The sequence below is a fragment of the Rutidosis leptorrhynchoides genome, chromosome 4 (assembly GCF_046630445.1).
Source record: "Rutidosis leptorrhynchoides isolate AG116_Rl617_1_P2 chromosome 4, CSIRO_AGI_Rlap_v1, whole genome shotgun sequence".
In the NCBI taxonomy this organism is placed as follows: domain Eukaryota; kingdom Viridiplantae; phylum Streptophyta; class Magnoliopsida; order Asterales; family Asteraceae; genus Rutidosis; species Rutidosis leptorrhynchoides.
The window spans coordinates 146,833,089-146,845,390 of NC_092336.1; the positions used below are offsets into that span (position 1 = coordinate 146,833,089).

Consider the following 12,302-nt stretch of genomic DNA (forward strand, 5'->3'; position numbering starts at 1 on the left):
AAATCAAGTATATATTTGATTTTACACTTTCATCATCGATGTACCCGAAACTTTTCAGATAACATCATTCGTACTTTGCGAAGTTCACAAGAATTTAACGAAAACCAACATCACGCCTCAACAAATAATGAAGTATTGATTCATAATTTCAATATTATTGAAGAAATACTTATGTAATCTCTAAAGCCTTTAAGGGATTATTCAATTCTAGTTCCAACCGTATATCGAATGAGTATAATTTAGTATTAACTCATTAAAATCTATGTTACATCTGAAGAGAATATATACATATATATTTTCATAAAGACTGTAATAAAAATTCTTTTGTACAAAATATTAATTGTGAAATTTTTTTTTTAACGGGTAGGTAATACCTGATAGATATATAAATTCACAATTAATATGTTACATTCTTCGAATCTGATTAAGCAAATTATCAACTATACTTCCTACTTTCACAATAATATACATTCTTTCATAGAAATCAAAACAACCATACTCATTCAAACTCAATTACATATTCTGATTTTGAAACCTCAGAATTCAATTCGAGATATAACCGGTACCATCACTTTTAGATTCCTACATCTTTCAGAGCTATACTTTGACTTCAAAACTGTGTTAGAACATTAAATGTATATTAACGATTATAATCTTTGTTCAAGCCCTTCGAAAAATTTCTGAAGACATTTCAAATAATGAGCAATCAAGATGATGATCCAACCACATATTACCCACAGTTATGTACTTAAAAAGCTCTCGAAACCAAAGTCATAATTCAACACATATCTGTGTCAGATCATTTGGCATTTATTAGCAAAAATAATTTTGCAATTCCTTTTCAAAGTAGCAAATTCTATCACAGCTCCAGCAAGACAACTTCTATTTTTCATTCGGAGTAGTCTTATCATAATCTTGATATATATGATTACCCTTTTGTTACCAGAGAACCTTTCATGTTCCACCACATTAGCAATAAACTTATTCACAACTTCACTGATCTTTGACCTTCCGAAGAATCATTATATTTACCGAAACCCCATCATTTAATCATTCGCATCTTGTAACGAGAATTGCCATACGAATCATCGGGAATTAGCAATCAGTATTTTAAAATCACGCAGTATGTCTACACCAACAGTTATATGTGTATATATAACGTCTATCTTCTGGACTTAATTTGAATGTGAAGTTTCTGAAAAACACTCCGAACTACGAATTGGTTCTCCGAAAATGGAAAAAATGTTGATGAAGCAGCAAAAACTATAAACGAATTTAACAGTAAAAGTTTGATGATAATAAATAAGTGTGCTGGCAAAGCGCAGAAAAAGAGAAGTCTTGGAACTGGAAACCGGATTGAGCAAAGTATGAAGGAGGCTGTGGACGAATCACAAAGACTGAACCTGACTTTAAAGAATCCAAATGATTCAGTACCTGCTGATGTCATTAACGAATACCTTGCTCCTGACTCTAAACCCCTGCAGACAATATTCTTCATCATCCTCTGATATTAGAAATTATAAGATATCATCGTATCTTTCATTATAAATATCCTCCATATTTCTGAAGATATTTTCATAATTATTCTTATCTAAAATTATTTACCTCTTCGCGCTATCTGTATTACATCATAAAACAAACTATTTTTGTTTCTAAATTCTAAAACATTCGAGTTTAAAATAGGAATACTTTTGAAGTTGTGTTGGGAGCTGAAGCATGAGTTAGTATAATATAATGACACTTGATCAACGTGATTATATTACAGTAAGTCATGCTGAGTTTTTAAATGGAACATGATGATTCACAGATCATAACATCATCATGTGCCATGTTATACGACTCATGTATTCTACTTAATCTCTAAAAATATCAAGAAAATATTTTCTTGATGATTCGATATTTTCCGAGGTATTCTGATAATTTGACAAATCAAGATCATGCCATTACGATTTCCTTCTTAGAACATTAACAATGTTTATTCCGAAATTTTTATCTGCGAATTATGGACCATTATAAGCGGTACTTACTCACAAGAAGAAGAAACAAAAGGACAAAACTCCGAAACAGAAATTTGGATATAAATCGCAGCAAATAAAAGAGAGCATTAATTGGAGATGATAATAATTATAGAAGACAGAAGCAAGGACATTGAAATATAAGGGAAGATATAAAACCTAACAACAACCCAGAAATTACAAACCATATATATCGATGCATATAGCAATATAAAGATACGGGAGAACTAAAAACACTATAAAACCAAGAGTATAGTAGAAGTAAATAGATTCTTCCGGCGGCAGATGAAAAAGAAGAATGACAGATATAAAAGTTAGAAGTATATCAAGAATCAGAATAGGATGGAGCATATTAGCGAATGCTATAAAGTATGAATTAAGGGAGAAAGAATAAAAGGTGTGAGTTGTGGAAATAAGGAAACGAAGGGGGTGTATATATAGTAAAATATCCGACAGAGCAATCAAAACAGATTATCGCATTTAATCAAGCGGATCCTAACTTCCTTAATTACCAAAGAACCAAATCTTATTACGAAGATTTTCTCTAAATTCCTTGAATTCCGGAAATCAACCGTGACTATGTCATTGGTTAAAAAGAACGTGCATTTACTCATTTCATTCTTTTGTGATAACTTCACTCATACTCTTCACAAAAATCAAATTGCTTTATCTATATTACTTGATGATAATAAAACTCTAATTTTCAACTCGTGTACGTCATGAAAACATACTTATTGTCAGCCATGACCATCCCATTCAAATTTCAGGACGAAATTTCTTTAACGGGTAGGTACTGTGACAACCCGGAAATTTCCAACCAAATTAAAACTTTATCTTTATATTATTCTGACACGATAAGCAAAGTTTGTTAAGTTGAATCTCAAGAATTTTAAACTGTGTCCATACATTTATTTAAACCTCGACCAAGTTCCAACGATTCACGAACCATTAAATTGAACGAACATGATTATATATGTATATGTGTATATATTATAACTTAAAAACATTAACAAAGTATTAGGCGTATAATACTTTATATAAACGTATTTTTTTCAAAATATATTCTAATAGTTATCAACGGAATTAGAAGATAATATCAAATGACTGATTTATCAGATACATTGTGATATGATTACGGGTCTATGTTCTGAGGTCCACTGTGATTTAAGAAATATATTCTTTTTGACAACATTCGAAAAATGGTAAAGTGATTTATAAGTAAGAACGTGGAGTGTAAATAACTTAGATGTTGGATATCGACAAGTTAAGTAACTCGACATTTTTCATTAAGATGATTTTATACGTTTATTTAACCTTTGGACTTTATCCCATGCTTCACCAACAGACTGTAATTTAAAAACTTGAAACATATTATGAATATATATGATTCTACTTTTTTAAAACGTTTTATGATATAACGATTTCCATTATTTTAACCTTTAAACAAAATAATTCTTAATTATATTTAGTTTTGTAAAACAAAATTATCATATTTATTTGATTTATTTTCAAACGTACAAAAACGTTCTCAGTTTAAAAAGAACTTTATTATTAAAACGTATATAACATTTATAAATATCTAGAACCACTTTTGACAACTCATTACTTAACCAGTATGATAAAATAATGATATTTATATTTTATTTTATTAAGTATATATAACGATTTAAATTAATATTATATATATTTATACGCGTATTATACGTACATAGTTTTATACTTTTACTATACTTAAACTTTAGATTTACTTTATTTTTACTTTACTTTAACTTTAATAATTCACTTTAATAATTCATACTTTAATAATTTACTTTAATAATTCATACTTTAATAATTTACTTTAATAATTCATACTTTAATAATTCACTTTAATAATTCATACTTTAATAATTCACTTTAATAATTCAAAAATCTATTATAAATAGAATTCAATAGGTTTCATTATTTCATAAAAACTTGAAAATATTTTCTCTAAACTCTCTCAATCGATTTACATTTATATATTTACTCCGTATTATTTCAAGATATTATTAGTATACATAAAATGTTACGACGGAGTGCTGTCCGAGTGATTTTGAAATTGTTTTTCGAGCGGGATAGAGCTAAGGAAATTATGGGTTATAGCTATGGAGGTTATGGGTATGGTTCGGGAGTATTGCTCGTAAGTCAAACTAGTGTTTATCATCTCCGTTGCGTCTACGTACTTTTCCTGCAATATTGAATCTCAATATTGATACGTGAGTACTCATAATTTAATTTTTATATATTAATAGTGTATCCTTGACTAGTACTCGAGAATATAGGATTATGCATGCTTGTACTTTTGATATTTCCATTAGACAGGATATGTTGAATCATGAATTAGTTACGTATGCAGTTGAGATAAGGCATAAGATATGCATGTCGTTGGAAAGCTAGCGAAAAATTAAGAACTTTTCATTTAGATATCGAATGGTTTCGATGAACGGATTTGAAGTTATAGTCAATTGAATTTTTGTATTATTATTAAAATGATTATTATTATCGTCGTTATTATCGTCGTTCTAGTTTTATATTATTATTACTATTATCATTATCAATAAAAAGAATTATCTTTAAAATTGTTATTTTTATTATTATTACTATCGTTATTATCGTTAAATTATAATTAGTACTATTATTATTATTATTATTATCTATTTATTATTATTATTATTATTATTATTATTATTATTATTATTATTATTATTATTATTATTATTATTATTATTATCATTATCATTATTAATATATATATCATTATTTAAAAATGGTTATTGTTATTGTTTTTATTATTATTATTAATTATTATCATTAAAATAGTTATTAGTATTATCGTTAATAATATCATAGTAATTATCATTATTAGTATTATTGTAATTAAAACTAATATTAGTAACACCTAATTATTTTGATTACTATTATTATCATTGTTATGAACATGATATAAAAGACTATTAAAAGCTATTAAACGAAACGATTAGGAAATAATGAGTATGAGTATCATGATGAAATTAAAATATTATAAGATATTGATTTAGATAAAATTATCGTTCTTATTATTTTTATCATTACTATTATTATTAAAAGTATCGTTAGTTTTAAAAACTATCATTTTAACAAAAATTATCATTTTAATAGAAATGTCATTGTTATTATAAAATATCATTATTATTATCATTTTAAATAGAATTATTATTTTAAAGTTAATATTAAAAAATATCGTAATTATTAAAGTTATCATAATTAGAATTATCATTTTATCATAATGTCATTTTTAGTAATTATAAATATTGATATTTTTATTAATAGAATAATAATAATTATTATTACAAAATAATATAACTTTTACTTACCATTATTATAGATATTATTTTATCAAATAAATATGTGATACAAACATATTTTACTACGTGTAATAAAATCATTTAATAATACCTATCATATTATCTTTATGATATTAAATGAACTCTATAAATTTTATTACTTAATATATATATAAGTATATTTTATTATATAAATTTTAATATAAAATTTTATTTATTAATAAATGAATTATATTATTTACTCTAATAAATCTTTTAAAAATATTTAAAAATATAAAACGACGATATTTAAACTATATATTAATCATGTATAGATTTTGGAAATTATTTTGAGTCAAATTGACTTTTGTTGACCTTTACATATTATTCTCGAGCCTTAGGATTGTGATACACTATGACTTGACCTAATTTGTTAGACAAATATTGACCACCACATAAATATATATAATTAATTTAGGTTCGTGAATCCGAGGCCAACCTTGCACTTGTTCAATGACGTTATATGTATTTTTACTACGAAATACAGTATGGTGAGTTTCATTTGCCTTTTTACCCTTTATATTTTTGGGCTGAGAATACATGCGCAATTTTTATAAATGTTTTACGAAATAGACACAAGTAATTGAAACTACATTATATGGGTGAATGATCGAGGCCGAATATGCCTTTTTTGCTTGGTAACCTAAGAATTAGTAAACTGATCTACTAATTGACGCGAATCCTAAAAATATATCTATTGGGCCTAACGAACCCCATCCAAAGTACCGGATGCTTTAGTACTTCGAATTCGTTTTTATCATGTCCGAAGGATTTCTCGGAATGATAGGGGATATTCTTATATGCATCTTGTTAATGTCGGTTACCAGGTGTTCACCATATGAATGATTTTTGTCTCTATGCATAGGACGTATATTTATGAGAACTGGAAATGAAATTCTTGTGGTCTATTAAAATAATGGGAATGAATGATTATGATAAACTAATGAACTCACCAACCTTTTGGTTGACACTTTAAAGCATGTTTATTCTCAGGTGTTAAAGAAATCTTCCGCTGTGCATTTGCTCATTTTAGAGATATTACTTGGAGTCATTCATGGCATATTTTGAAAGACATTGCATTCGAGTCGTTGAAATTCATCAAGATTATTATTAAGTCAATTATAGTTGGATGTATTATGAAATAGTATGCATGCCGTCAACTTTCGTTGTAAAGAAAGTTTGTCTTTTAGAAACGAATGCAATGTTTGTAAAATGTATCATATAGAGGTCAAATACCTCGCGATGAAATCAACTATTGTGAATCGTTTATAATGTATATGAAAGGGTCCTTTCATTTCGGGTGGTAATGGATATATCCATTGATGAAAATTTTCATCCATGTCCATATCCATATCCATTTAGGTTCATCCATATCCGTATCCATATCCATTTAGGTTCATCCATATCGATCTCGAAGTGGGTGGATCGGGTGGATATCCACCGGATCGGGTGGCCATTGCCATCCCTACACCCAATACAAGAAAATAGGCGTGTTCGTTCGGTTAGTTTATGGTTTACGTGGTTTATTTGGTTTGGTTTATTCGGTTTTCAAGAATATTTTTGAGGACCAATAATCGAACAAAATTTGACAAAATCAAACCAAACCAACCAAATAAGAAATCAGTTTACATGGATTGGTTTTGCTTAAACGAAATTAAAACTTTTAGATAAAAAGTATGTAGTTTTTTTTTTTTTTTTTTTTTTTTTTTTTTTTTTTTTTTTTTAAGCAAACATATGTTATTGTTTAAACTATAAGTATACAAATGATACAATATTTTCTTCCAAGCATGCAATATGAGAAGCAACCCGAGAGTATACAACTCATATTTACAATCTAAACTATATCAATGTACTAAGTACCATAAAAATAAAAACATGACGTATAAAAAATTCATAATACAGAGTAGTTAATAAACAAATTCAATTGTAAAGACCGAACTATTAAACACATTAAACTCAAACAAGAAAAAAAAATAAAAGATAACCTATACTTCAATTCTAAATATAATTAAATTAAATTAAATATTTAATATTTAATATATATACCATAAATAAAAGTATATTTTGGTTTTTCAGTTTATAACCAAATGTTAATTTTACAAACAAAATTCAAACTGAAAACCGTAAATATTTTCGGGTGAAACCAATAAACCGAACTAAAAACTAAATAAACCAACCCACTTAAACCAAATTAATTTAGTTTGATCGGTTTCTCGATCGAAATCATTTAATATACACCCCTACAAGAAAATACTACCCCGTCATAAGTTGGTGGTAATTACAAAATTCCCACCGCGCTAGAAAATGTTAAAAGTAATTACAAAAATGACATCGTGCCATTATTTACAAATATCACTCCTCTTTTTTAACTCATAAATAAAATAATTACCATCATGCCCCTCCATTCCTTTTTAAATCTAACAAGTTTTGGGGTCACCACGCTTTGCTGCAGTCGAAGTGCGGTTGACCATGTAAGAGCTTCTAACGAATATTGCTACTAAATGTATGCGCAAGTATTTTTCGTACATAATGATATGTTCGTCATTGAAATGATTTAACGTTAATGAGTTTAACATTATCGAGAAATCAATAGTTAAATATTTAAGGGGAAAAATCAATAGCAAACAAAATCTTAGGCATATACAAAGAGCAACTTTTAAATTAAAAAAAAAAATGTTTCATATATCCATAATAATAAAACTTATACCTGAAGATATATGGTGTATATTGAATATGTGGGATTTTTATATGTAGATTTAAATGTTAATGTGCTTTTTAGGTCCTAATACCGACTCAACATACCAAAAACATGTTTAATAATTAAACTAATTAAAACTGACATAATTTTATTACTTTTGTAGAGAAAATAAAAAAAAATTGTGAAAAAAACATTGTAAAATGGTGGAAGGAATATTGATAAAAAAAAAGTTGAAAGAGATTAAATAAAAATGTAAATGGTTTAAATAGCAGCGAGCGCCCAAGATTTGAGAACTCGGGGCTGCTGGGCATTAAAGAGCACCACAGACTATTGCTCCACTATTTCATATAGGGAATTGCTAAATTTACCGTGTAAACAAAAGTCAAAATTTCTCCAAAGCTTTGTGTGAGCTTTTTCGTCAAATTCCTCTTGATTTCCCAAACTCAACCACTACATTAAATACCTCTTCCCTATTTGTTAATGGCTATATTACTTTTTAATTTACTTTTTTACTAAACATCTCCTTTTACCCGAACTAAATTTTACCGGCATCGGACCGTTGACGCGCTGCCACGCACTCTGGTCGGGACCTCGCCGGAATTCTTTTTTTCAACCGCCTACTATTGACTTTCTTCCAGAATAAAGGGAATGGAGGTGGTGCGCCGGAGGTGATGAGGCAGAAACGGTGGTCCGGAAGCGGTGGACAGAGGTTATGAATGGAAGAGTTGGGGCAGAAATGGTTGTCGGAGGTGGTGTTTTGGGATTTTGGGTGGAATAGAGGGAAAATTTGAAGATGAAAGAGTTACTGATGGAGATTTTGATGACTCACTCGTATGTTAAAGAGGATATATGAAGGAGAGTTGTGAAAGTTAAAAAGTTATTGTGAAAAATATAACCCCTTCTTCATATATGTTTGAAATACGTTGTAAAATATTTAATTCGTCAAAAATTCGAAATACAAAGAAAAGTCAAGGACGCTGGATGAACAGTACCAATTTAGTTTTTCTAATTGAGTATAGTTGTATTACTCCGTAATATTTTCTCCCTTTTTACTCCCTCATTTGATCAGCGGGAAAAAGTGTTTTACCATTTATTTTTCATTTCATTGTTTTCATAATTAGAACCCTTCCTATTACTATATGATATAGAGAAATCTATGAATTAAATTAATAGAAGATAAAATGTTTGAAAGATTACCTTCAGATTCTCCCATTTAGGCCTTTCAGGTGCATAATTTGAATGTTCCTTTGATATCAAATTCAACGGCAACAGATAAGTCATCTATTCGAGTCGTAATTTTTGATACTCACAAAATGACAATCAATAATTCGATATTAAGAGAAAAAAAGAAAACAAAAATAGAAGAAGAGTCTTACAAGATTTTCATGTGTCAATATCAATTCTAATGGTTTATCATAATCATATTCATCAACAGCAACAACTTGTTCAGAATCTTGGCATTGTACTTGCTTCTCCATTATCAATAACACGAAAAAATAATGATTATGTTGGAAGCTTCGACGAGCCCAACACACCCACTACAGAGGACCTAGATTATACTACACTCACTACACCAACACTTGACGTTGGTTAGCCTTTAATTTTATGAATCCTTAGTGCACAATAATGTTTAGGCGACAGTGTCGACCATATATCATTCAGGCGGTATAACCGACCATATATCACTTAGGCGGCAGAGCCGACCATATAATAGATACAACACAAGTGCACTAAGAACTTAAATACAAACTGAGGCTTAAATGGGAAACTTAACGAAGAACGCTTTTATAATTACAAAGAAACAATTACAATATTATGAACTAACTCACACTCTTCTTTTACTTCTTCACCTTACTTCTTCTCTACTTCCTCACAACTCTCACACCTTACACAACTTAAATGAAATCTCCTCCCATATTTATACTACTCCATGGAACATTCTAGAACCTACATATTTCCATGGATATATAAATATCTAGATATTTCTATAACCTACAAATATCTAGATTTTTCTTTTACATTTCAATTTCTAGATTTTTCTCTCATATTCTAATATCTAGATATTTTCTTATACATATTAATATCTAGATATTTTACATATATACATCTACTAATTCCATATTATTTTATAATACCAAATTTGCATTGTATTTTAACACTCTCCCTCAATGCAAATTTTCTTCCAACGATGTCTTACAGACCATTCCAAGTGCTTCTCTGAATTTTGTAAACTTCGGTTTACTTAGGCTCTTGGTGAATATATCTGCAACCTGTTCATCTGACTTTGTTGGCACCATCTTGATCTCCCCTTCAAGGATCTTCTCGCGAACATAGTGATAGTGCACTTCTATATGTTTTGTTCTCGCATGAAAGACTGGATTTTCTGCTAGACGTATAGCTGATAAGTTATCGCAGAAAAGCTTTACTTGATAATCTGTTGATTGATGAAGATCTTCCATTAGTTGCTTCAACCAAGTAATTTCTTGTGTTGCTGATGCTGCCGATCAATATTCTGCTTCGGTGCTTGATAAGGATACAGTTGGTTGTCTCTTGTTGCACCATGATATTACTCCCGATCCAAGACTAAACATGTATCCAGTTGTTGATCGTCGTGTATCATAGTCTCCAGCATAATCAGCGTCACAGTATCCAGTCACCCGACATTCTTTTGTTCTCTTATATAAAATGCCAAAGTTAATAGTGTCTTTAACATACCTTAAGATGCGTCGTACAACATCAAGGTGAGGCTTCTTCGGATTGCTCATGTATCGACTAACCACTCCAACTGCATAAGATATGTCTGGCCGGCTTAGTGTGAGATAAATAAGACTTCCGACCATCTTTCGATACATGGTAACATCTTGAAGACTTTTTCCTTCATCTGCTCGTAGTTTTGTATTCGGATCCATCGGAGTTGAGATAGGTTTGCAATTAAGCATCCCGTACTTTTGTAAAAGATCTCGCGCATATTTCTGTTGTCCCAGAAATAATCCTTCTCTTTTCTGCTCTATTTCGAGTCTAAGAAAATGTTTGAGTTCTCCAAGCTCCTTCATATGAAATCTGGTAGACAGATTCTCTCTTGTTCTTTGGATCTCCTCATAGTGATCTCCCGTGATGATTAAGTCATCCACATATACTAGCACTATGGCTAGTTTTCCATGATTTTGTTTCACAAATAAACTAGAATCTGAAGTAGCAACTGTAAAACCACTTTGTACCAAGAACTCACCAATTTTCCCATACCAAGCTCTTGGAGCCTGCTTCAAGCCATATAGTGCCTTCTTTAATTTGCAGACATGCTCAGGATGGATCTTGTTCTCAAAGCCTCTTGGTTGCTCCATATAAATGTTTTTGTCAAGTTCTCCATGTAAGAAAGCGTTCTTGACATCCATCTGCCACAGCTTCCAAGATTTGCTGGCAGCTAAAGCTAGTAGAGCTCGAATTGTTGTGATCTTTGCCACTGGACTAAACGTTTCTTCATAATCCAGCCCATATTGTTGAGAAAAACCTCTAGCAACAAGTCGAGCTTTATACCTTTCAATGGAGCCATCTGATCGAGTCTTCACCTTGTAAACCCATTTACAAGATATTGGTTTTACATCTTTTGGCTTTGGAACTAAACTCCATGTCTGGTTTTCTTTTAGTGCATTAATTTCTTCTTCCATCGCTTTCTGCCATTCTTGACTTTGTGCTGCTACTTCATAAGTGGAAGGCTCAATAGGTATTGATTCATCCACATGAGCAGCATTGGCATACCTCGGATTAGGTTGCCTCGGCCTTGTTGATCTCCGTAATTCTTGCACATGCTCCTCGGCATCCATTTGGCTTGGACGAACCTCTTCGGATGTAGATTGATGTACCCCAGTTTTCCATGGACTCGTTTCCTTAGAGTACGATCCATCTCCTTCTTTAATTGGATCCGTTATGTGCTCTTTATGTTCTTCTTTCTCTTTTGGAACTTCTTCTAATCCATGAGATTCTGGAAGCTCTATCTTTTGAGGTGACCACCATGAAGAAGCTTCATCAAATACCACATTTCTTGAAGTATGACACTTTCCAGTATTTGGATCACAACATCTCCATCCTTTTCTTAATTCATCATAACCGACAAAAATGCACCGAATTGCCTTTTTTTATCAAATTTGCTTCTTAGATGATCTGGCACGAAGACATAGCATACACATCCAAAAACCTTGAGATGATTGA

The 12,302-nt window shown here is 30.2% G+C and overlaps 1 protein-coding gene across 1 annotated transcript in view; it reads right to left on the reverse strand.

Moving 5' to 3' along the window:
* Positions 1-9,574, reverse strand: part of LOC139841106 (uncharacterized) — a 49,651-nt gene extending 40,077 nt beyond the window's left edge. Inside the window, exons 1-2 of the mRNA XM_071831339.1 lie at positions 9,473-9,574; positions 9,294-9,377 (exon numbers count right to left, since the gene is read on the reverse strand). Of these exons, the coding sequence (XP_071687440.1) occupies positions 9,294-9,377; positions 9,473-9,574 (186 nt within the window). The remainder of the gene's footprint in view (positions 1-9,293; positions 9,378-9,472) is intronic.
* Between the last annotated feature and the right edge of the window lie 2,728 nt (positions 9,575-12,302).